This window comes from Pelobates fuscus, chromosome 6 (assembly GCF_036172605.1).
Source record: "Pelobates fuscus isolate aPelFus1 chromosome 6, aPelFus1.pri, whole genome shotgun sequence".
NCBI lineage: Eukaryota > Metazoa > Chordata > Amphibia > Anura > Pelobatidae > Pelobates > Pelobates fuscus.
In genome coordinates, this window is record NC_086322.1 from 184,430,596 (window position 1) to 184,457,855 (window position 27,260).

Consider the following 27,260-nt stretch of genomic DNA (forward strand, 5'->3'; position numbering starts at 1 on the left):
AGCAAGAGATGTGTCTAACACGCTTACTTAAGTAGCCTAATACCCTACGGTATCTTATACATTTTCCTGTCACATAGTTGGTTTGAGCAGGCTACTCTTGGGCTTATAGATCACTGTAGTCTGAAGCCGCAGCGACACATCAATTTTAAAACAGTGCTAAAGCATTGACTTTTCTGTATCAACGCTAGGCTAGAAAGGTTTGTGGGATTATTAGTTACGCTTAAAGTTTATGTTTATGTCATTAGTATTGCAGCTTCAGTCTTCCTATCTAACGTGGTAAACTGACCTGGGTCATATTGGTACATGGTACATTTAGTTAGCGTTACAGACTATTCTGTTCTATCTAGCTGTCAGATACTCAGCATATAACCATAGCCCCAGTTGGTGCTGGATTAATTAAATTAAATAACATAACAAGCATGGGTAAAATGGAGCGGTGGATAGAGAGTGTGATGTCACTTTTGTGCTATCAAGTAAACATAAGTCTCTTATGGGTAAGTGGGGCAGGCCTGAGAGACTGGTGCCTGGCTGAGAGTTCACAAGGTATTGACCTTACATAGTATTGACCTTACATGGGGAAAGCACAGTCCTGCGCGGCATCCTGATTCCCATAGGTCTCCGGTCTTAGTGGTCTGCCAGCTCTCTTCAGCCCCATGTCTCAGTTTGGGTTGAGGGAGGGGGAAGCAGTTGTTATGATTTACTAATAATGCCAATTTTTACTAATAAAATGCAGACTCGGGAAATATTGCATTATGCTGTAAGTGACAGACATTCACACAGTATCTATCTATTTTAGATAAATCTTATGGTTTATTATGTCATCAGAAGAATCAACTGAACATTTACTAAAAATAAAATAAAAATAGAACATTGGCAATTTTGTCATAAATATAACCCTTGGTAAACATGGCTTGAAAGCCTGTATTATGAATTAAGTATATGCATGTTACATTTATGCATAGTGCTCCTAAAATTTACATTTTCCTTCCAGCTAATCGGATAGGTAGAGTTGGATCATCTTGTTATAAGTGTCATTCTACCAAAGCTATTGCATGTTTTAAAATCCTAACAATAATTTAAAGTTTATTTGTGCAACAATTCCATTTTATATTTCGATTTATTTACACAGGTATACTTTCGCACTGTAGAGCTTGTGGAGGAGCCAATTGCTAGTTCTCCAGGCTTGTCATTCTACCTACAGATTAATGGGATTCCCATTTTCCTCAAAGGCTCCAACTGGATACCAGCAGACTCTTTCCAAGACAAAATATCATCTAACAAGTAAGGGTTGTTTTCCCACATTGATTAATCATACCACATCGCTGATGTTTTACCAGCTGTCAAACAGTATCTGTTATAAATTGATGGCCTCAATAACATTGACAGAATTTTGATCCAAGCTATGACTTCAGCTACAAGAAGTCATTGTGTTGGTATTATGTTGGGCTGAACGCCGAAAACAAATCTCAGATTTGCTCTGAAATATTGCAATTGAAATTAAGTAATACTAGTCTGTTATATATTGTACTCCATGTCAGCAAGTTGCAATGTTTAAAGTGCTATCTAAGCACCATAACCACAACAACTCACTGTAGTGGAATTCATTGTCCTAGCATATTAGCTGAAGCTCGCAATCTGTGAATAATGTCCATTGCTAAAACAGAACAGAAACTTCAATTTTAACAGCATCCAGAAGCCTGGAAATACAATGGGTATCTACAAGAGCCAGAAAAATGTCAAACCATACATAATAGGGTTTGCTTACTAACCGTCAGACAATGCCTGGGGAATCCTGCCACCATAACCACTACAGCAGGCTGTAGTGGCCATGGTGCACAGAATGCTTTCAACCCCCTGGAGATAATTGTGAATCCTTATATAATGTTTTTATTTTATCTATATCAATACATCATACATATTTATATCAATCAATTCTTCAGGATAGGTCTCTGTGCCGAGGAATTCACTGGCAGGGAGAGCAGTTGAGACCTCATTCAGGTGGTCCTCTAGGTCTCCTGCTTAGTAACCATAGTGCATTCATGCACTGTGGCTGCTGCTCCTCTAGTCACCGTTCCTTGCACTGGCAAGAGGAGTATAGAAAGATGTTGCTGTATTCAGACATTGGCATGCTGGCAATAAAAGCAGCCTGTCAATGTCATGGAGAAGGATTGCCCTGCTTGAAGAAGTGTCACCACACAAGACAAATCACATTGGAGTGTGGGTGGAGAGCAGACGACACCAGAGTGGATAGTACAATAGTGTACCACCCAAGAAGTTGCAGACACACGTGAGTTAATATCTCAGCATTTTCCATTGCGTATATACATTTTCTCTATGAGATATTATATATTCGGAGTCTTGAGGAGGGAATTTCTGTGAAAGTGAATCTATAATGACCGTTCACTGGCATGAAATTCAAGTAATTAGATATAAGTAAATGTATATACCCCAATTAGGTTTCATTCCACAATTAACTGCAAGAAATAGACTTGACGAGGGGGCGGGGCCTGACCGCCGACGGGATCAGATGTGCCTTGTCTGAGCTCCCGCTTCGGGGCCGAAAAAAAACTGGAGGCCAAACATAACCATACTGATGACCATACCGATGACCAAATTGCCCCCCAGCTGATGGAGAAAGCGGGGATACCTCACAAGACCCTGCCTGGCAACAACAGTGACCCGACAAGGGCCCGAGGCACAAAGGAGCTTGAGACGGGACGGTTATCCCGGTCTACAAGGGCAACCACTGGGGCACCAATCTGGGCCCAGACCAACCACCCTGCCGTGGGACACATACCGAGCGGCATCCCACAAGATGGCCGCCGCTCGCAAGCCATGTGCACGAGCGGCCACCATGACAGAGCCGATCGCAGAGAAGACCACCCAGCTAGAACAAGGCAAGTCTAGGGACGAAAACATCTACCACAGACGGGGAGAGAGTGGGGCTGAAAGAGTTACTGAACCCTCTGACAGCAACTCATGACCCCTGGGGGAGCTGTGCTCTCACGCCGCATGACATTTCTAACAGCTGCCCTTCCCAAGCAACAACAAGCTTGTTAGCACTGCACTCGGTTACAGATAAAGTCTGGAAGGAGAAGCCCAACTGCCACCCAGATGAGTACCCTAGACACCTGTGAAAGCATGTGGATCCCTGTCATTGTGCATTGAGCAGGACTACTGTGTCTCCCTGTCACAGCCCACAAGTCTTAAGTTACCCCGTCATATATGCCAGCACAGAGACAACCACAGCCCAACGTTACGCGGGCTTTTTCAAGGGACTGCAGTCATGGGAGTAGGAACCGGGGGGGGATGGAGGGGACGCACCCCCCCCAGCAAATCATGCGGGGGGGACAGGTTATGGGGAAATTCCCCCCAGCTCCGCCGGCCCCCCCTCATGCTGCAGCCGCCCGAGCGCTCTGTAAAGAGCCTCAGGCGGCTGCAGCTTTGCCCGGGCTGGTGCGTCCATGAGGGCGCACCGCCCGGGCGCAGCATGAGGAGAGGGGCTGACAGGAGGTCAGCGCTCCCTCCTGTCACTCCCTCACTGTAGCGTGGCCGAGCCCTGTATGGTCCGCGGGTACAGGGAGCATCTGTCTCCTGTACCCGGCCAGACTAAAAGGAAGTGCACACGGAGTGTGCACTTCCTTTTAGTCCGGCCGGGTAGAGGAAACAAAAGCTCCCTGTATATGCAGTTTATTTTTTTAACAAAACAGTGCATGTGACTCGGCAAGGTGTTTCCAGAGCTTCAGTATTTCTAGAACAAATCTTAACCATTGTGTTCCAAGACTAAATGGTCTAACTTACTGCTTGGGCTAAATTAATAAACACGATTTTACTTCCCTTTAACTAGCTGTCTTTTTTTTTTTTTTTTATTACATCGGCTTCTTCTGTTTGCGGCAGGTTGCAGATTCTACTTAAATCTGTAGTGGATGCTAACATGAATACACTTCGAGTTTGGGGTGGAGGTATATATGAGAGTGATGAATTCTACCAGTTGTGTGATGAGCTTGGAATCATGGTAATAATTATGGGATAATATAAGAATGAATACTACGCTAGTAATAATGGTACAGATTAAAAATCATGTAGTGATAAAATTGTAAAGTGTTTTTATTTATTTTTTACTTTTTTAGAAAATCATTTGTTTAAATATGGCAAATGGTGCAAGCATCTACTGTAATATCTGTGTTTTCCCTAAATTTTAAATGTGTCCTCTAATAACTTATCTGCATCAAATCAGGATAAAGCAGTGCTATTCAGGTTGGGCATGATGCACTGAATTAAAATAACCAATAAGAGGTTCAGGCACTGCAATAGCTTTTAGGCACATTTATTGGAACCCAGGGAACACTGCAACGTTTCAACCCAGAATTGGGTCTTTGCCAAGCTTGACACATGTGAGCCTGCTCAATCTTCTTCTTTAGTTTGTCAACTTCATCCTTAACCCACTTAACACACTCTGTATATGGGAGGAACAATAATATAAAAGAGTCTGGAACAGCTAGCCCTCCCTCCGCTTTTGGCCTCATCAGGGTCAGATATCGTAACCTGGGTCTTGGGGAACCCAATATATACCTAATCAAAAGCAACTGGAATTGCGTAAACTATGCATTCAGAATCTGGATGGGAAGTGTTATTAGGATATTCATTTTTGTCACTGCCATGCACCCTAACAAGGATATTTGAGGCAGTGTCCAATCCTCCAAGTTCTTCCAAAATGTAGTCAGCATAGGTGTAAAATTAGTTGGATAGAATTGGGAGAGATCTTTCATAAGCCGAATCCCCAAAATACTTGATTGTCCTATCCGACCATTGGAAGTCTAAGTTCCTTCGTACTAAGTCAGCTCTCTTGGATGGCACTGTTGTATACCATTTTTAACCCCTTAAGGACACATGACATGTGTGACATGATTCCCTTTTATTCCAGAAGTTTGGTCTTTAAGGGATTAAAGAGAAAGAAGGAGACAAGATATGAGTAAAGTTACAACTGACCTAAAAGTACTATTCAAGACACAGACATGTATGGGTAACATTGACGTCAATGGGACTCTAATAAATCCACATAACTGGAGTAGATGTGTTTTTCCTGTATTTGCCGAGTAGAAAGGAAATTTAACTATTTTTAGTAAAAAAGTAACCCTGAAAGAGCTTAGTCTCTTTTATTCCACTTAAACCTAATAAATCATTTTTGGGTGGGGGAGGAGGTGATATAGTTGATTATGTAGATCTGCCAGATGTAATTTATGGAATTCTATTATGATGAACCTTTCTGGTTCAAGTACAAGTATATGTCATTTGTGTGTATTTCTTGTAATTTTAGGTATGGCAGGATTTTATGTTTGCCTGTGCTCTTTATCCCACGGATACCTGGTTCTTAGATACTGTCCGTGAAGAAGTAACACACCAGGTGGGTGCTTGTAAAGGTTTGTGCTGCTTGATATGTGACAAAACCATTTTAAACTCTGGATATTAAAACAACAATACAATATATGCTGCATAATTTAAGGACCAGTAGATTTAATTAATCTGAACCATAGAGGTCTTAATGACATGGAACCAGACAACGTTGTATGATTATCATCATATGATGAATTGAAGCCTCACAACTTGTTTAATTTTACCTTTGCTTTGACACACCAATACAGAATTCATGTAGGGTAAGACATCCCTTATCTGTCTTCATGCAGAGACATGTTTTTGGGATGTCAGTCAAGCAGGAACAGATCGGTGACATCAAAGGATGTATCTCTCTGACACCTACCCTCTGTGTGATATCTGGAGAGGGACAATTTATTTTCATATGCCAATGTGAAAATTAACAAAATGGTGTACATTGTTGCACAGTGCTAATATATTAGCCTACACAGCTCATTCTCCAAGTGAATTCACTAGATATATTTCCTTTACATTAAAGAATGTTTTTGGTATTGTGTAACTATATATTTTGCTTTATGATCCAGATGAGAAGACTTAAATCCCATCCTTCTATTATTGTCTGGAGTGCTAACAATGAAAATGAAGCTGCCATTGCAAGTGATTGGTTTTCAATACCCAGCAAAATGAGAGAAATGTATTTAAAAGACTATCTGTCTCTTTACATAAAAACCATAAGAATGATTATTCTTGAGGTAAGTGAAAATGTACAGTTATCCACAGTTCTATAGCTCTTTCTGTATCATATACACAGGTATAGGCAAGAACACAATTATGTATTTATGTACTATACAGAGATATGTAGTTTTACCTGTGACAGTGTTCTATACTAGTTTAATGCTCTTCCAGTTTCACTTTGGCCTAAGTTCATCTCTACTCTAAAACCCAAACCTCAATTTGAATTGCCCCCTTTTTTGCCAATCTTTATTTTTACAGGTGCCTTAATACAGCGTAATAAGAAAAAGGACATTTATACATACACAACTTAAAACGCAAGACGTTTGTTATGATGTTAGACCTTCAATTTTTTTTTATTTTTTTTTGTTTGGTCTCTAATAGACATAGACTAGTGAGTAGGCAATAAAAAAACAGCCTTAACTATATAAAACAACTGCTCATCCTACACAACTTGGGAGCTTAAACTGGCATAGGCATGTAAAAAGTTGAAATGTGTACGATCCAATGTGTGAGCATTAGTGATGTACCGAACTGTCCGCCGGCGAACAGTTCCCGGAGAAATTAGCGTGTTCGCGTTCGCCGCGGCGGGCGGACACATGCGCAGTTCGATCCGCCCCCTATTCGTCATCATTGGGCAAACTTTGACCCTGTGCCTCTCGGTCAGCAGACACATTCCAGCCAATCAGCAGCACTCCCTCCCTTCCACACCCTCCAACCTCCCTCCCAGCATCCATTTTCGATTCATTCTGAAGCTGCATGCTTAGTGAGAGGAGGGAAAGTTTAGCTGCTGCTGATTAGATAGGGAAATTGATAGCTAGGCTAGGGTATTCAGTGTCCACTACAATCCTGAAGGACTCATCTGATCTCTGCTGTAAGGACAGCACCCCAAAAAGCCCTTTTTAGGGCTAGAACATCAGGCTGCTTTTTTTTTTTTTTTTCTGTGTAATGTAATTGCAGGTGCCTGCCTGCCAGCTTCTGTGTGAGGTTCACATTGGATACTGTGCCCACTTGCCCAGTGCCACCACTCATATCTGTTTTAACAATTGGTTAAGCTTTAGATTTAAAATAAATAATTTTTTTTCACTGTAATAGAAGAGCAGTTGCCTGCCTGCCAGCTTCTGTGTCAGGTTGGATGCCTTGCCCATTTGCACAGTCAGTGCCACCACTCATATCTGTTTTAACAATAGCTTAAGCTTTAGATTTTAAAGAAATCATTTTTTTCACTGTAATAGAAGATCAGTTAGTTGTCTGCAAGCATCTGGGTGTCAGGCCTACTTCAGCGTGTGCTCTGCAGACCTGTGCCAGCGTGCTTTGACAGTTGCCAATCATATCTGGTGTCTCTTTAGCGTGCTTTTACAAAGAAAAAAGGTTTCCAGTGTAAGCTAATAGCAGACAGTCAGTGTCCTTCAAGCGGCTCTGTCAGGCCTTCCTTCAGCGTGTGCCCTGCACAACCCTGCCAGCGTGCTTTGACAGTTGCCACTCATATCTGGTGTCTCTATAGCCTGCTTTTACAACCAAAATTTTGTTTCCACTCTAATAGAAGAGCAGTTGCCTGCCTGCCAGCTTCTGTGTGAGGTTCACATTGGATACTGTGCCTACTTGCCCAGTGCCACCACTCATATCTGTTTTAACAATTGGTTAAGCTTTACGTTTAAAATAAATATTTTTTTTTCACTGTAATAGAAGAGCAGTTAGTTGTCTGCAAGCGTCTGGGTGTCAGGCCTACTTCAGCGTGTGCTCTGTAGACCTGTTCCAGCGTGCTTTGACAGTTGCCAATCATATTTGGTGTCTCTATAGCGTGCTTTTAAAACCAAAATTTGTTTTTCACTGTTTTAGATTGAATAGCAGTTACTTGTCTTCAAGCGGGTGTCTCAGGCCTACAGTGTGTGCTCTGCAGAACTGTTCCAGTGCACATTGCCAATCATATCTGGTGTCTCTATAGCGTGCTTTTAAAACCAAAATTTTTTTTTCACTGTTATAGATTGAATAGCAGTTACTTGTCTTCAAGCGGCTCTGTCAGTCCTTCCTTCAGCGTGTGCTCTGCAGAACTGTTCCAGTGCACATTGCCAATCATATCTGGTCTCACAGTAGCTTGCACGCATAGTACCACTAATCCCAAAAAAAATGACAGGCAGAGGCAGGCCACCCCGCAGAGGCCGTCGTGGTCGTGGTGCTGTGATTCCCTTTTGCCCTAGAATAATGCCCAGTTTTCAGAAGCCACGTACCCTGAACTTGAAAAGTTCTGAGGACTTAGTTGACTGGCTAACACAGGACACCCAATCTTGTACAGCCTCCGCTCGGAACCTTGACGCACCATCCTCCTCCAGCTTAGCTTCAGGCACCTCTCAAGATAGCACTCACCCGCCTGCCTCCACCACCAAAACTAGCACCACAGCCGCTTTACTTGGTATGTCAGAGGAGTTATTCACACACCCGTTTGAAGAAATGAGTGATGCACAACCATTATTGCTAGAGGATGTAGATAACAGGGATATGTCTCAGGCAGGCAGCATTAAACACATGGAGGTACGGTGTGATGATGATGATGTTGTACCCGCTGCTGCTTCCTTTTCTGAGTTGTCAGATACAAGCGAAGCGGTTGATGATGACGATGCGTCCATGGATGTCACATGGGTGCCCGCTCGGCAAGAAGAAGAACAGGGCGAAAGTTCAGATGGGGAGACAGAGAGGAGGAGGAGACGAGTTGGAAGCAGGGGGGGTCGTCGCAAGGAGCTAGTGGCACAGTCAGACAGCATGCATCGGCACCCGGGGTCAGCCCGACAGCACGCCAATCAACGCATGCTGTGTCCACCACCAGAATGCCGTCATTGCAGAGCTCAGCAGTGTGGCATTTTTTTGTGTCTGCCTCTGACAACAGCGATGCCATTTGCAACTTGTGCCAAAGGAAACTGAGTCGTGGGAGGTCCAACACCCACCTAGGTACAACTGCTTTGCGTAGGCACATGATCTCACATCACAAACGCCTATGGGATCAACACATGAGTACAAGCAGCACGCCTACTCTAAGCCGCCATCTTCCTCCTGGTCCAGCATCTTCAGCCACGTCAACCACTGCTGTCCTTCTTGCCCCCTCTCAACCATCCGCCACTCCGTCTCCCGCCTTGAGCAGTTCCCGCTCATCTGCCCACAGTCATGTGTCTGTCAAGGACATGTTTGAGCGTAAGAAGCCAATGTCACCAAGTCACCCCCTTGCCCAGCGTCTGACAGCTGGCTTGTCCGAACTATTAGCCCGCCAGCTTTTACCATACAATCTGGTTGAGTCTGAGGCGTTCAAAAAATTTGTAGCTATTGGGACACCGCAGTGGAAGGTACCCGGCCGGAATTTCTTTTCACAAAAGGCAATCCCCAACTTGTACTCGATTGTGCAAAAGGAAGTCATGGCATGTCTGGCACACAGTGTTGGGGCAAGGGTCCATCTGACCACTGATACCTGGTCTGCAAAGCATGGTCAGGGCAGGTATATCACCTACACTGCGCATTGGGTAAACCTGCTGACGGCTGACAAGCAAGGAATGCGTGGCATTGCAGAGGAGTTGGTGACACCGCCACGAATTGCAGGCAGTCCTGCTGCCACCTCCTCTACTCCTCCTACTCCATCCTCTTCCATAACCTCCTCGGCTGAGTCCTCTTGTGCCGCTGCTTCTTGCTCCACATCAACGGCACCCCTCCAGCTCCCCAGGTACTATTCCACATCCCGGATACGGCAGTGTCACGCCGTCTTGGGTTTGACTTGCTTGAAAGCAGAGAGTCACACCGGACAAGCACTCCTGTCCGCCCTGAACGCACAGGTGGAAAAGTGGCTGACTCCGCAGCAACTGGATATCGGCAAAGTGGTGTGTGACAACGGAAAAAATTTGATAGCGGCATTGAAGTTGGGCAAGTTGACACATGTGCCGTGCATGGCACATGTGTGTAATCTGATCGTACAACGCTTTGTGCATAAGTACACAGGCTTACAGGACGTCCTGAAGCAGGCCAGGAAGGTGTGTGGCCATTTCAGGCGTTCCTACACGGCCATGGCTCACTTTGCCGATATCCAGCGGCGAAACAACATGCCAGTGAGGCGCTTGATTTGCGACAGCCCTACACGTTGGAATTCAACACTCCTAATGTTCGACCGCCTGCTCCAACAAGAAAAGGCTGTTAATGAATATTTGTATGACCGGGGTGCTAGGACAGCCTCTGGGGAGATGGGAATTTTTTTGCCACGTTACTGGACGCTCATGCGCAATGCCTGTAGGCCCATGCGTCCTTTTGAGGAGGTGACAAACCTAGTCAGTCGCAGTTGTGTGTGTGCGTGTGTATGGCTGTCTGCCTGTGTGTGTGTGTGACAGGGTGAAGATTTCTTGCACATGGGTGTGACAGGGTGAAGATTTCTTGCACAGGGCGCCCAAAGGCCTAAGGCTGGCCCTGAGCATGGGTCAGTGGCTCTGCACCAGACTTCCCTCCAATTGATCAAAGTTAAAGGATTTCAAGTGGACTGATTACAATTACAGGGCCTCTAAAGAGTCCTGTTTTGTTATTTGTCGTCACTACCTTCCCGCGTCGGGAGTGGGTCATTTGCGCCCCTGCTGCCTTCCTTGCATGTGGTAGCTGTTTGTCAGGGATTTGTCAATCCATATCTGCCAAGTGACCCTAAGTAGGGGTAACAGTCCCTATTCTGCTCTGTGTCAGTGTGTATCATGGTCTCTGTGGACAGGGAACAGTCTCTATTCTGCTCTGTGTCAGTGTGTATCAGGGGTTTTGAGGACAGGTGTCAATCCATATCTGCCAAGTGACCCTATGTATATCTGCTGTCAGTACACAGGAAAAGTTTAAATATTTCTTGTTCTACGTTCTCTGCAACTCCACGCACCGACTCATCCAATACGTGAAGATCTGGGGTTTCTCTGACTCTCCTCAGTAGTGTATCAAACAGAGTCTGCACTGTGGTAACATGGACATCTTCAGGACAAAACTCAACTATTTGCAGATAGGCAGTCTGCAGCTTCTCTTTTTCACCTGTTCTCTTCTTTCTCTTATGCGTATTCTTGTCTATATGCAGGTGGTCTCTTGCCTTTCTTTTAACCAATTCGTTCCTTCCATATGGTTTCAAAAGATCTCTGGCATCATTACTTTCAACGCAAATAACGTCATCATAGTTAGTCTCCTCATTATTCACCGGGAAGAGTGTTTGCACTGACTACCCACAGCATGCTCTTGCCATTGCCTACTCCACCTTCAACGACAGGGTGCAAGTCCCAAGGAGAAGGATCATTCACTTTATTATCTGTCTTTATTTCACAAGTAGTGCCTGGAACATCCTCATGGGTCACAAGATGTAAATCTGGACTAATGTCAACCCCAGGGTCTGGAAAATCATCAATTTGAAATTTTTCAAATAATCCCAGTGGGCTGCCACATTCTTCCTCCTCTGATGGTATTAAAGTTTGCAGAGATTCACTATGGGGTGGTGTCAAGCATTTTGGAGAACAATTAAGCATCTCCATCCCAATACGTTTCAGATGTCCTATCAGCTCTTCCACCCTATGCGATACTATGGGCAGGCTACCCGTGACGTCATTACTCACGGCCCTATTTCACGCGGACACTCTGTGTCAGTGTGTATCATGGTGTCTGTGGACAGGGAACAGTCTCTATTCTGCTCTGTGTCAGTGTGTATCATGGTCTCTGTGGACGGTGAACAGTCTCTATTCTGCTCTGTGTCAGTGTGTATCATGGTCTCTGTGGACGGTGAACAGTCTCTATTCTGCTCTGTGTCAGTGTGTATCAGGGGTTTTGAGGACCGGTGTCAATCCATATCTGCCAAGTGACCCTGTGTAGGGGGAACAGTCTCTATTCTGCTCTGTGTCAGTGTGTATCAGGGATCATTAGGATAGGTGTCAATCCATATCTGCCAAGTGACCCTATGTAGGGGGAACAGTCCCTATTCTGCTCTGTGTCAGTGTGTATCAGGGGTTTTGAGGACAGGTGTCAATCCATATCTGCCAAGTGACCCTATGTAGGGGGAACAGTCTCTATTCTGCTCTGTGTCAGTGTGTATCAGGGGTTTTGAGGACAGGTGTCAATCCATATCTGCCAAGTGACCCTATGTAGGGGGAACAGTCTCTATTCTGCTCTGTGTCAGTGTGTATCAGGGGTTTTGAGGACAGGTGTCAATCCATATCTGCCAAGTGACCCTATGTAGGAGGAACAGTCCCTATTCTGCTCTGTGTCAGTGTGTATCAGGGGTTTTGAGGACAGGTGTCAATCCATATCTGCCAAGTGACCCTATGTAGGGGGAACAGTCTCTATTCTGCTCTGTGTCAGTGTGTATCAGGGCTGGGCTTTGAGGACAGGTGTCAATGTTAGGTGATTTCTGCCCTTTATGGATTAAAAGCAGACTCTGCATCAACTGTGCAATTTTCCATGGGAGTTTTGCCATGGATCCCCCTCTGGCATGCCACAGTCCAGGTGTTAGTCCCCTTGAAACAACTTTTCCATCACTATTGTGGCCAGAAAGAGTCCCTGTTGTTTTTAAAATTCGCCTGCCCATTGAAGTCAATGGCGGTTTGCGCGGTTCGCCGGTTCGCGAACATTTGCGGAAGTTCCCGTTCGCGAACCGAAAATTTCGGGTTCGCGACAACACTAGTGAGCATGTAAACTATAAGAGGGGAATGGAATAAAAATGTTGTGGCTCATAAGGAACACTATGGACTAGACCGAGTAATATTGGCACAGATGCCTCTCAAGGCACTTAATTTGGTCACCTAGGAATTAAAAAATTTAAACTTAAAGAAACCAGTAAACATAAGAAAAGATAATAGTGATCACCTTCTTTTTTATTTTATTCATAAAAAATAAAACAAAACTACGCTACAGAGGCCTGTCCCGTACTGGAGGTATAGGGAGTCATATTAACTAAATCCCTGGGCATTCCTGGTCCACCTCCTAAGCCGAGGGATGATAGAAAGGTGGGTGCTTCCGCCTTGGTTCATAGCTCATAATAATGTCCCTTCTTAAGAGACTGTGCGTGACCTGAAAGGACTCCAGCGGTAAGCAACACCTTAACAGCGTAGAGTGATGTCTCTTTGGGTCTCAGCTGTTGCCCGGGGAGAGTTGGCTATGCGGTATGTGACATCAGTAAGGAGTGGTTCAGCTTGCTGTTGGGGCAGAAGTGTTGCTACTAATCACGGAATATAATGTGGTACTTCTACAGAGTTTGAGACTTCCCTTATTTTTATGTTCTTACGAAGACTTTTTTCCTTCAGGTTGTCAATCCACATATTAAGCGAAGAGTGCTGTGATTGTAATCTCAGCACAGTCTCCCCAGAGAGTGTACACTCTGATTATTATCTTACATCTTCCTCGAGTCCTGCCTATATCTCTCTACATCTTCAACAAAGCGAAATATGTTGCGAACAGCCTCTGAATGTATCAACAAGTTGTGAATATCTTGTTTAGTAACTGGGGTGACTTTGTCAGAATCCACTAGGGCAGTACTTAAAATGAATGGTGAAAACAAAAATTTATAGTATCCCACTAACTAAGAATTGTGGTAAATGGTTTTAATTTTAATCTGTTTATAAACAGATGGATAATACCCGTCCATTCATTCCATCAAGTCCAACTAATGGGAAGGAAACAATCCGTGAAGGCTGGCTTGCCAAAAACCCATATGACATGCATTATGGTGACATCCATTACTATAGCTATTTGGATGACTGTTGGAACTGGAAAACATACCCCCGACCTCGCTTAGCTTCTGAATATGGCTTTCAGTCTTGGCCATCCTTTAGTACCATTTATAAGGTAAGTTTTTGTAGACTAATTTTTGAATAAGGCATTACCTGCTTAAATTATCCACATTTAAAACTTATTTGTAGAAATCAGTCTATTTGTAACTACTCCTACATCTATACCGCCAATGGTCTGATGACATAGTGATGTACTGTATTTACTCACAGTACTGAATACATTGAATAAGAAGAAGATAATGAATAAAAAGGATACGTGAAACAAGGAAAGGAGATGCAATAAAAAAATATGGTTCTTGTTTTGCATCAGAAACGCGGCATTTACTTGTAGCCATAATTTATACAAGTTACGGTATATAAGGCTGACTAAGACTTGCATTATGTTATCCTTTTCTTTAAGGATACTTGTAATGACTTGTAATACAACTTAATCTTAATGATAGGGGATAACATTTAATCTATTCATATTCATCTGTGCTACAGAATTGCTACCAAATGTCAAAATATCTCTAAAATCAGATATTAAAAAAACAGTGTTTATTCCCCCTCCTGCCTGTCAATCCAGTCTTTGCTGATTTTCACAGAGATAAGACGGCTGTGTTGCATGTCTGTTATCAGTGAACCCTCCTCTGGACTTTTCTCCTCCTTGCGAGGGAAAGGAGGGAAGTGGGGTAGGCTGATGCGTGAGAGTAGCAGTAGCAGTGTGGAGAGAAAAAGACAACATTATTTATTGCAGTAGCTTTGTACAGGCAATCTGAGAATGGAGTGAAGGAACAGGCAAGTTTTATTTACATACTATGAAGCCATCATAAAGTGTTGGGAACCTTTAACCTGTTATGGGAAGCAAGTCTGTGCTTTCCAAGTAGCAGTATGAAGGGGAGGTGTATCTCACAGCAAATGTAACACTGAAAACACAAATGCTCTCAAAACCTTTTTATAGTATTAAGGGAAGAACCACTTAATTGTATAACATGACTGAAGCCAGATGGTTAGAAAACTGCAATCCTACGCCTGTCATGTCAGGTTCACTTTTTAAGGTGCCCTAAATGGTTGAAAAGATGCACAAAAAGATTGATTCCCACAACTCACATACAGTTTCCAATGTGTTTTCACATATCTCCAAACATTAGAGATGGCGAAAAAATACAAAAACACTTTTGTTTTAGGCAATGTGGCTGAAAGTGTGAATAGAGAAGAGTGACTTTATGACCTACTGACTCCTAATTGGAAAACAGATTTAAACAATACCAAAGTATGTTATTTACATCCTTACAAAATTGTATTGAAAATGACTGTAGGCTAACGTGTTCTCAAAGTAGAGCAAATGTAGGTTCCATCTTAAATGGTTTTCTGTGTCTACACTGGTCATTGGCATACGCTGACAAATGCCTTACATTGATTAAAACCACTAAAAAAATACCATTCCTTAGCAATAGAGTGATTTTAGCAACACAGATTTAATTTTCTATGTTACACGATTAAAATAGTCCAAAATTACATGTTGTTTTGTTCCATTGTGCATTGTAGACCTGTAAGATAGATCAGAGCTTTTGAAATAAAAATAATATATTGAGAAATAAACAGCTTGTCTCAAAAGTCCACTTTTTTTTCATAGGTGTCGGTTCCTGAAGATTGGTCATATAAAAGTAATTTTGCTTACCATCGTCAGCACCACAGTTCAGGTAATGAAGAGATGATGAGCCAAGCTGAGTTACACTATAGAATGCCCACAAATAGTGATCCTCTCATACAATTCCAGGATACTCTCTACTTGACACAGGTATGCCTTGTTACATAAAAATTTGTGGACAGAATACATATAATTGGATTTGGCATCTTGTATGTGATGGTGACAGCTGTACATGTGTTTATCTAACATTGCACATAGACCTTATGAACAAATATACACTTTAGTGAAATAAAGGGGATAGCTGGGTAATGACGGAACCCTAAACTTGTAGTTCATAGAAAGCAATCTTCAGTACTACAAATATACATACATTGGTGGAGTGTTAATCTTCAGTACCAATGCTGCCATGAACCATGGCTTGAACAGTTTGAACCAGCATCAATGGAATGGAGTCTTCACTTTGGCCTCCTCTCAGCAGCAAACACACAAATTCCATACCTTTATGTTCATTTAAATCACATTTATTTCAGTCGCCACAAAGGGATCTTACCAATACGTAATACCATAACCACTTGTGGTTGTGGAAACAACCCACAAGACTTGCCGTTTTTGAGATGCTCTGACCCAGTTGCCTAGCCATCACTATTTCACCCTTGCCAAAGTCACTCAGATCTTTTCACTTGCCAATTTTTCCTGATTCCAACCCACTGTTCACTTGCTGCCTTAAATATCTACTCCATGACGGGTGCCATTAGGACGATAAAATAAATATTTAGTTCGCCTGTCAGTGGTTTTTATGTTGTGGTTGAGCAGTGTATCTCCACACATCACTCACACTGCCGGAGCCTGTCGTTCTCTTATGGAATCACCTTACACTTAATGTGCATTCATATTCTTTTAGAGTAGTAACACATCTGCACTGTTAAATACATGGGTATTAATCAAGCATGTCTTTTATAGATTATAAGTATTGGCATTGATATAGGGCCAACATATTCTGCAGCGGTTTACAATTCTAGAATGGGGATATTTGAAGAATGATTGAAATGCTAAATATTAACAGGGAGACAAGAGGTGAAGTCGATCCTACTCAAACAAGCTTATAATCTGTGTGATGAAAAAACATTCTGTCTGCTTTAACTCTTTCATTACTCAATTACGATCATTTGTAGTGTAATTAAAATAACTTCTAAAAACCGAATGCATAGCTAGCACATAATTATTGCTCAGATATACCTGGTGAATGTGCACAATTTACATTCTGTGTTTATCCATTCATCCTTAATGGAAAGATTTACGGCAGTTCTTTTCAACCATATACAGTATTAAAGTCGAAGACTGAAACATTGACCTAGAAGCTGAAATACTATTTTTGTCACGAATGGTGGATGTGGCAAAAATAAATCCACAGAAATGGTCAAATGCCCCGATTATGAACATTAGCCAGGAACCTCTCAACATTTCCTGGAAGATTTTTTTTTTATATCCGTGGGGATATGAATCATACCATTTTCCTACATTTATTTATTGCTGGCAAATGGGCCTTTTGATAAGCAGCACTCACTGGGATCAATCTTAGTGATCTGAAAAGCTCCCATGAAAAAAGGTTGTGTTTATTCATATTACTCGAGCAGGTTTCCTCTGTCCGTTGTTACTAGTGGGATACAAGTGTCCCTTTAATTAGTTTACGAATTATTAGCATTGCCATGGATGCTAAAATTATATACACAATACATCTTCTGGCAATATTTACTTTTATGTCTGAATAGTTTTATTCTGAATTTCTTTTTCTCCGACATTTTTTTTTTGTTGCTGCCCAATTTGGGAACACGGTTTGTGTGCACACCTCTGACGTTCAATGAGGAGAACAGCGAAAGGTCCTTCTCATAATAAAGTATAAACTAATCATAGGCTTTCTGACCACTTTGATATTTAATCTCTCACCTGTGGCCTAGGTGTGGGAAGCACTCTGTTGCCTGGGCTGAGGGATGATAAGAAGACTACATTTCCCAATTCACTCAGATTGTTAGGTGAGGTGTTCAGGAGGCAGTCTGTAGCTCACTCCTTGTAATTAAATGTCCAACTGAAGACTAATTAATTACATGGGCAAATTATCACTGTGCAATTCTTTTTTGTGTAATTTTGGCAAATTGATTCAGAAGTGTGAACAAATAACCCCAAATTCGCAGAATATGCATTCATCCAAATCTATTTGTGAAAATTTGATTCCGGTAGTCTAGTTAAGAGGTAGGCAACCTTCGGCACTTCAGATGTTGTGGACTGTATCCCCAAGAATGCTTTTACAGCTGGCAAACCACCAGGGATTTGTAGTCCACAACATCTGGAGTGCCTAAGATTGCCTTCCCCTGCTCTAGTTCTTGCTTTTGCCTTTGTTCTGCACTAAACCTGAACGCATTGTCCTGTAGGTGATGCAGGCACAGTGTGTAAAACTGCAGACAGAATTCTACCGGCGCAGTATGACAGAAATAGTGGATGGCCTTGGACACACAATGGGAGCCCTGTACTGGCAACTAAATGACATCTGGCAGGCACCTTCTTGGTCATCAATAGGTAAGTTCTACAACGGGTTTCCCTATATTATTTGTGTATGTATGTAGGTATGTAGGTATGTATGTATGTATGTATGTATGTATGTATGTATGTATGTATGTATGTATGTATGTACGCACTCATAAGCTGAAAAATAAAAGTGACTGGTGCTTGCCATCAGGGGAAAGTAGTATATGCAATATAGAGGGATGACCAGCACTCACAGACTGCTGAAGTTAACAAGGTGTAGTCTTTATTGAAGATTCATTAAAACAGGACCCTGATCGTTACTTTCATCAGGATCAGGTATAATTTACAATGTAAACAAAAGCACATTTATAGTAATCCATATATAAATATATATAAATGTTCTATTGTTTACATTGTAAATTATACCTGATCTTGATGAAAGTCCCGAACTGAAACGTCAGTCCTGTTTTAGAGAATCTTCAATAAAGACTACACCTTTTAACTACAGAAGTCCGTGAGTTCTGGTCATCCCTCTATTGTGTGTGTGTATGTCTGTATATCTATAACTATATCTATATCTATCTCCATGAAAGCAGGTATCAGCACTCTCGGATATTTAAAAGTCCAAAGCTTATTAATTCAAGGTTTAAAAACAATCAACGTTTCAGTCCTACATAGAGGACTTTCATCAGGATCAAAATACAAACACTTAAGGAACATTCATTGCATATATACATAGATCTATTAGTGCAAATGACTTACCCCCAGGTGAATGTGATGACTGACCGGTGTTGTACTTTTCAAAGTGTGTGTGTGTGTGTGTATGTCTGTGTATTTTACAGAATGCTGTATTGTCTAGGAAGTATGCACATTGTACCTATAGTTCTCATGTAAAGTGATGCCAGCAAGCTGTTATTTGGGACTTATCATTGGATAGAACATTTTTCTAAGTCAAGATTTCAATTTTCTTCTAGAATATGGAGGGAAGTGGAAAATGCTTCATTATTATGCAAAGAATTTCTTTGCTCCTGTTTCTACAAGTGGATTTGAAGACCGTGATATTTTATACATTTATGGAGTGTCTGATTTGTTGGAAGATCAAAATTTCAAGCTTGCAGTAAGACTTTCTGTTTATTAATCACAATTTCCGCTGCGTCAGGTTGCCCTCTAGCTATAAAATGAAATGACGTTTATGCTGTGTTAAGATGATCTGCTTTAAAACACATATTTAATGTATATGAAGCTGATCTTAATAACTGCACATGTTGGTAAACGTACATTTACACAGAACTAAAAAAAACAAATTCAAGGTAAAAAAAAAACTTAAGGGTAAAATCTAGGTAAAATATCAGGTAACTTGGTAAAGTTCTAATAAAACGACAAATAATAAAAAACAAACAAAGATCCAAATTAATTAATAATTATTAAAATACTGAATGAAATTTAGCAGCAATAAAAGAGCACAATAAAAATAAAGCACTACAAAGGTAATAGCAAAAAGATAATTGACCGATACAATATTGCATTCGTATACAATAAGCATGAAGGGAATGGAGTGTGTATATAATGGTAAACAATGTAGCAAGAGTCTCAATAAATAAATAATTAGAGTCCACTCTGTAGCAGTATGTAACACAAACCCCTGTTATAGAAGCAGGAGTCAATGAAACCTGTTACTACTAGGTAATCTAGTACACTTCGAATGCACTGTTTAGTTAACAATCCCCTAATGTTAAAAATCTGAGACCACATAAACTAGGTCACAGTGTGCTAGGTAAAAACAAAAACAAAAAGATCCAAGGAATTAAAAACTAAAAGACAAGAATAGTCTCTGTGCAAACAGCAAATATTTATACATTTACACAGAAACTCCCAGGAATTGTAGTTGGCAAAACTCAAATTATATTTTCTACTGTATCCTTGTGTCTATATCTACTTGTTTATTTTTAAAACCTGTTAATCCTAGAGCGCTACTTTGGGCCATTGCCAGGTCAATAAAACTCCCAAAGTCAATTACTCTGACACATCAGATTTGCTTTTATTAATCCTTGTCTCAAAATTTCACCTTTATTCAGTGTTTATCCTTGAAATTCTCCATAGTTATTTAGACATGCATATAACAATTTAGGGCCTACTGTATCTTTTTGGGGATCTTTGGCAAAGCTTAAAGCAGCACTGTCATGCCGAACTTGCCTTTCTTTAATCGATTCCTCTTCTCTCCCTCTGTCAGGATCTGTTCTTCATTTCTTCCTGTCTGCTCTAGTTTTCTTTAAAACATAAGTATGTATGGACAATTTGTCTTATGGAGGTTTCCTACGCCTGACCATCTCTCATCAGCGGAGGAACAAAGTGTGCTTCATTTCCGGTGGTCAGATTAATTTCCCCATAATTCTCACCTTTCCTCCATGATCTCACAATGCTTCCTGTCAGTATTCCCGAACGTCCTGTCACTTAGACAGAATGCCGGCGGAACTACCGAATTTCGTCCTAACAGAATGAGAACAGTTTGTTCATTCATGTTAAGATGCAATTCTGGACTTTGTTTGTAACAGAATTTAATTCTAACGAATGAAACTCCGATCCTATTCGTGCTGCGGCTGCATCTTGCAGCCGCTTAGTAGATAACTCCCTAATTCCCACGGGATTAGGGAGCTATCTACCAAAAGACTGAAAGACCTAAACTAAAGACCTAAAGTAAAGATTACTTAGTATAAGTAAATTCTGCCCCTACTCGCTATACTGCGAGTAGGGGCATGTCTAGTAAACAGTGAGTGCCAGTGTCTGCTCACTGTTAAAAAAACAAAAGAAAATAGTATCCCCCTCCCGAGCTCCCACCAGTGCCGCACAAGTGGGGGCTATTAAACTGACCGGGGGACATGGGGACCTATTCCCCCCCCCCAGCCTCCACCCCTGAGCGGCGGGTGGTAGCCCTAAATAACAATAAGGGGGGGACCTATTGTTTGACCTATAAAGTCTATATTGTATTGACCTATGAAGCCTTCGCACGCCCTGCAATTTAAACCAACCAATCAGTCTCCACATTTACCTGTCACCGCACTCTGGTTGGCTTGAAATCCAGCCAATCAGAGTGATCTGTGTCATTTTACACAGCGTGGGAAAGTTCTTTGTTGGAACTTTCCCATGCTGTGTAATTTGACTCATAACACTCTTATTGGTTGCTATCAAACAGGGCCCCCCTTTATTGTAATTTAGGGTCCCCACCCACCGCTCAGGGGTGGGGGCCAGGGGGGAGGACAATAGGTACCCCCCCTTATTGTTGTTTAGGGTCCCTACCTGCCGCTCAGGGGTGGGGGCCAGGGAGGCAATAGGTCCCCCGTTCAGTTTAATAGCTCCCACTCGCGTGGCACAGGAGGGGGATACTTTTTTTTTTTTTTTTTGAGAATATGTGAGCAGCCACTTCACTGTTTAGTAGACATACACCTACTTGCGGTGTAGCGAGTAGAGGCAGAATTTGCTAATAATAAGTAATTTTTACTTAGTAAATTGGGCTGGAAGACCATCTACTAAGTGACTGCAAGATGCTCCGCCCACTCTCCTGTTCTGCCGACGTCAGTTGGCACGGGGAGACCTAATGCGCATCAATGGCTTTCCTATAGGGATTCCGGCAGTGCATAGCGTGAGGACGTCCAGCGTTGTTTAAAACCTTTTTTCGTGTTTTAATAGACAGCCACTAGAGAAGGACTTAACCCTGCAAGGTAATTATTGCAGTTTATAAAAACTGCAATAATTACACTTGCAGGGTTAAGGATGAAGGGAGTTGGGAGTTGGCACCCAGACGACTCAAATGGACAGAAGTGGTCTGGGGGCCTGGAGTGTCCCTTTAACCCCTTAAGGACCAAACTTCTGGAATAAAAGGGAATCATGACGTGTCTCACACGTCATGTGTCCTTAAGGGGTTAAATTCTTTTTTTTTTTTTTCTTTAAAGGGACACTCCAGTCCCCTAAAGTACTTCAGCTTTATACAAAAGTTTTATGTAAAAAAAAAAAAGTATGTCCTCTTAATATTATTAATTTTTTTTTTCATTGTGCCAAAAGTGCAAATTTCAATAGAAATTTGCACTTTTATAAATTAATCTGGTTACAAACCCCTTGCTTTGAATCAGACAACCGGTCCTGTTACTTTCTGGTTTGGTTAGCGAAGTGGAGCTAAACTCAAGAGGCAGGTAATTGCCTAGAGCACCTGCCTTGCAAAGACTTCTAATTGAGCTGCATTGTGAAGTCTGTGTTTGGGCAGCCGCAGAATGCCTGGGTGGGTTTAGAAGGGTAGGGTTTGCAAAGGCTTTATACATGAGAACGGCAGGTTTTGCAAGATATTTTTGTATTCACCCCAATGAAAAAAATGGACAAAAAAATGCATGCAAATTTTCATTTGGGGTATATCTACTAAACAGTGATTCTTGTTAATTTTGTATTTGGGCAGTGGAGTGTCCCTTTAATGCTGTCAGAGCAACTGTAAATTTGTATTAATATCCCAAGTCTGAAACTATTTTAGTCTGTAGTGATCTCCAAATATAACTGTTGAATTGATTAGTTGTGACTTTTCTTTTCTTTGTACAGATTAGAGTTTACAAATGGGACTCATTGCAGCCAGTTTGTGAAAGAATAACTGAAGAATTAAAGTTTAATGCAAGAAGTTCAAGCCCGCTATACAAGGAATCCATTCCTGAATTGCTATCCCGGTGTTCGAATGCCACCAGACAAACCCATCTGGTAGTCTTCCATCTCTTACACCAAGGACAGCCGTATGGTGTCCAGAACTGGCATTTTTTAAGTTCACTGAAAGAGGCCAAAGAATTGTTAAAACCAAATATTACAGTAAGTAAATATTACTGATTAATGTAATGTATTTATTATGTATTCTCTAGATGCAGCATAATTGTTTTTTCCCATGTAAAGTTAAGCTCATGTAATATTTTTATACTTCATTTCCTTACAATGTGTGGATTAAATTAAAGTTCTCTTTACCCAGAGGACTTTTACTGGATTGCAACTTGTTTTTAGAATCTTGAAATTATTCTTAAATGAACATTCCAGTACCCATAAGAACTTTATCTCAATAGAGGTCCTGGGTGAAATGTTACCTTATAGGTTTAAACAGGCCTTTGAACTTTTAACTTCTATGTTGTCCTACAAATGCCCAAATACTCTGCCCCTTTGCCTGCTCCACTTGCCAGTAGTAAGTTTTTTGTTTTTTTTTTTTTCTTAGGAGGCCAGTGATAGGATGGGAGTGTCACCTGGCTCTTTCAGCTTATCACTTGAGAGGAATGCTCCATAAATGTATGGTTTCCCCTGTGACAAGTAGCATATGTAAACACACAATTATTGGAGCTTTTTAGGTAAAGAATCCCTAGTGCACACTGTGAGCTACTCCTTGTAACCTGTAGTCACATTGCCTTCAGTGTTGTTCACGTGATGCTGCAAGTATGTTCAGGTTTCTTGTACTGCAGCCTTTTTTTTTTTTTTTTTTTTTTGCTACAGCATATGCTTAAGAGATGATCTAAGTAGACATTTCCTATGAGTGAGCTTCACATCTTTGATCCACTATGTTTTCAACTTTCTCTGGGTGGTGGTAAATGGTATACCTAATAAAAACAAAAATGGAAATAATATCTCAAAGCAAACCACTCTAGATTCATGGAATAGTTAAGAAAATGTTAGAACAAAGCCATTGACAGTTGAAATTTTAAATTAAGCAACACCTCAACTCTAAACCCAGGATGACCGCATTTAAGTGGCTGTTTATAGTATTAAAATTGTCTTCTCGGATACAATGAACACTTTTACATCCCCTTGTAAATGTGTTATACATTGTCCCACTCTGGACCGCATTCAGTAACATATTCTTGCAATGTTTTTGACAACACAGTGGTTCTTGGTAGTGCTGACATTTTTTAACTTTTTTTTTTTTTTTTATAAATACGATCATTTTACAAGAGGGAAATGACTGTAAGCAACAATCTAATGTAATGGGAGGGCACATATTGTTAAATACATTAACATCTGATCAAAATTCTAGATTTCTTTAGAACTTCCCTTTAAATGTATTTGTATGTAAATATATATTTTAAAGGAACCCTCCAAGCACCATAACCATTACAACTCACTGTACTGGTTATGGTGCCAGGATGGCACTTGCGCCACTCTACTGCAAAGACTTTTGAACTGTTTGACTTTTTACTTGACTCCGCTTCCTATCTCTACTACCAGCACCAGAGAGCCAGAAATTCCTATGTATGAACTTTTGTATGCAATGCAGGGCTTCGCTCATTAGCTGAGAGTGTCAGCTGATTACTGCTGAGGACCTTCTGGCTTTCAGAAGATAGTAGTGGAAGTGGGCGGCAGCGCCCGGCAGACCCTACACAAGAAGTCAAACAGTTCAAACACATCTTGACTCCTTACAGTGGTGGTGGTTGGTGATCTCCGCTATCGAGACGGTGCCAGACACAACGAGATCAGCGAGGGAGAAAAGGAAAGTTTAAATACATTTTTACATCACAGAGAGGGGGCTGGTCACCTAAACAGCCACTCCAGCACTATAGTGTTAGGAATGCATGCCTGTATCCTAACATTATAGTGTTCCTTTAATTTTGTATTACTTCATGCAGATATCTCATGGCAAGCAAAAAAAATTATCTTTTCTATTTTTTTTTTTTTTTTGTCTACAGGTGTCAATCACTCAGGATAAAAAAGTATACGTTTTCACTATGGTGACTTCTAGTGTAGCTCCATTTGTGTGGCTGGATGTGTGGGATATACCTGGAAGATTTAGTAATAATGGATTTCTTCTGGTAGAAGAGAAGACATCTGTTTGTTTTTACCCATGGGTTTCAACCACCGTTGAAGAACTAGAGAAAGCATTGCACGTGACCACATTGCGAGATATTTATTAATGTAAGACAACTGTGAAAATAAAATATTATTGTCATTAAAGTATTTATGAGCGTGATTTTTTTTATTTAATTCAGATGAAATTACTTACAAGCCCACTAATCAAACATAAAGAAACACTATAGAGTTATAACAGAAATCTGTATTCCTAATGCTATAGTGTCATTGTCCCTACTTGTAGGCAGGTACCACCAATCAGGTCACAAAAATAACATTAAAAAAATAAAGATTTTCTTACCTTTTGCAAGTACTGAGACTCCCTTCGTGCTGCTTATTTCTCTTCCCCATGCCAAAACAGAGGAAGCAGGGCCTCCCCAGAGATGGTCAAATGCAAATGCACGGAGAGTGCTGTGCGCATATTCAAACTTTTCCGTATGAAAGCATTGAATCAATGCTTTCCTTTGGGGCTTCTGCATCATGTGACCGTTTTACTTGGTCAGTGCAGCAGAAGCACCTCTAGTAGCTTTCAGTAGACATCCACTAAAGGAGGGCTTAACCCTGCAATGTAAACATTGCCGTTTCTCAAAACAATGTTTTACATTGCAGGGTTAAAGGGACACTATAGTCACCAGACCACTTCCATGAGATGGAGTGACTATAATGTCCCTTTAAATCTCCATGTTTTCTACCATAGTAACAAATGAAGAAATGAAGATAGGTCAGTATTATCATCAATCTTTATTTACTTGCAGCACAGTCTATATAGTATTCGTATATGAGGAACCTAGATTTGTTTCAATGGAGATGTTGGTACAAAGACTAATGGAACTGCTACAATAGTTTTCCAATTTACCATAATTAATGATGAACATCAGGAGTATGAGAGATAGACCACCTGTTAGAAACCATGAACCCAATGCATTGAATAAAGATATAACCGGTACTCTTACTTTAAGGCTATAGATCTTACAAGCATGTAGCCTTACTGTAACAAAGTCGAAAAATATTTGAAGATATATTAATAAATGCAGAATAAAAAAAAATTATCGGTCAAAAAATGTCTATTCAGGGAGTGTAGGAACACTCGAATTATTACTGGAATGGAGTCAATAGGTGGACTAATACTATGATCAGCGGCCTTGAACCTTGGGAAGAATATTCTGGGGTTAGAATAGGTCAAACAGTATTTTTCATGGGATAATGCTGTGTGTGTTTTAAGCACCAAAAGCAGCACAGCTTAATGTCTCAACAATGTAAGCTGAGAAAATCAGTGTTTAAATTGCTGTCTAAAGACAATGCTAGTGCCTGTCATTCAGACCGCTACTAGAGGGCCTTCCAGGACTGACATTCAGCATCTTAATATTTATCATGAGTGTTGGAGGATATAAGGTTACATAGCTGAAAAGAGACTTGCGTCCATCAAGTTCAGCCTTCCTCACATATGTTGTTGCTATTGATCAAAAAAAAAAAAAATGGTCTGAAGCGCTTCCAATTTTGCCACAAACTAGGAAAAAAATTAAACAGATTGAATTTTTTTAACCTTTCTTCATAACTAAAATGCTCCATTCCTTTTATCAATTTTGTAGCTCGTCTCTGGACTTTTTTTAGTGCCATGATATCCTTCTTTAGAACAGGCGCCCAAAGTTGCACAGCATATTCAAGGTGTGGTCTTACCAGCGATTTATAAAGAGGCAAAATTATATTTTCATCCCGAGAATTTATGCCCCTATTTATACATGACAAAACCTTACTGGCCTTAGCAACTGCAGATTGACATTGCATATTGCTGCCTAATTTGTTGTCTATAACAATTCCCAAATCCTTTTCGTGTGTGGTTATCACTAATTCACTACCATTTAGTGTGTAAGTTGCTTGTGCATTCTTAACCCCGAAGTGCATAACTTTGCATTTCTCTACGTTAAATTTCATCTGCCATTTTAGTGCCCAGTCCCCCAATCTATCCAAATCCCTCTGCAGCAAAGCAATATCCTGCTCACATTTTATTACTTTACAAAGTTTTGTGTCATCTGCAAACACTGATACATGGCTTTCAATGCCTATTTCAATATCATTTATAAATGTTAAATAGAAGCGGTCCCAAAACAGAACTCTGAGGGACACCACTTACCACTTTTGTCCAGCCTGAAAATTTACCATTAATGACAACTCGTTGTACTCTATCCTTAAGCCAATGTTCTACCCAAGAACAAGAATATTCATCTAGACCAATTTCAAAGGTAAGTATATGTAATTTTATTTTCCTATTTCTCCATGTTTGTATTTCTGATGTTGGTGTGTTCCTTTAAGGTAAAGTGTGATTTGAGTGTAATCATTATGGTACAATTTTGGACTCTTCTTGCAGCATTTTTTCTGTTCACAAAAATCAATATATGAGC

The 27,260-nt window shown here is 41.0% G+C and overlaps 1 protein-coding gene across 3 annotated transcripts in view; it reads left to right on the top strand.

The window, feature by feature from the left end:
- Positions 1-24,966, top strand: part of LOC134614594 (beta-mannosidase-like) — an 80,365-nt gene extending 55,399 nt beyond the window's left edge. For all 3 annotated transcript variants that reach the window (XM_063458564.1, XM_063458565.1, XM_063458566.1), the window contains 10 exons: positions 1,130-1,281; positions 3,898-4,015; positions 5,318-5,404; positions 5,958-6,125; positions 13,702-13,920; positions 15,481-15,645; positions 17,922-18,066; positions 18,990-19,132; positions 22,594-22,851; positions 24,702-24,966. In XM_063458564.1, the coding sequence (XP_063314634.1) occupies positions 1,130-1,281; positions 3,898-4,015; positions 5,318-5,404; positions 5,958-6,125; positions 13,702-13,920; positions 15,481-15,645; positions 17,922-18,066; positions 18,990-19,132; positions 22,594-22,851; positions 24,702-24,926 (1,680 nt within the window). In that variant the 3' untranslated portion in view covers positions 24,927-24,966. The remainder of the gene's footprint in view (positions 1-1,129; positions 1,282-3,897; positions 4,016-5,317; positions 5,405-5,957; positions 6,126-13,701; positions 13,921-15,480; positions 15,646-17,921; positions 18,067-18,989; positions 19,133-22,593; positions 22,852-24,701) is intronic.
- The last annotated feature ends 2,294 nt before the right edge of the window (positions 24,967-27,260 follow it).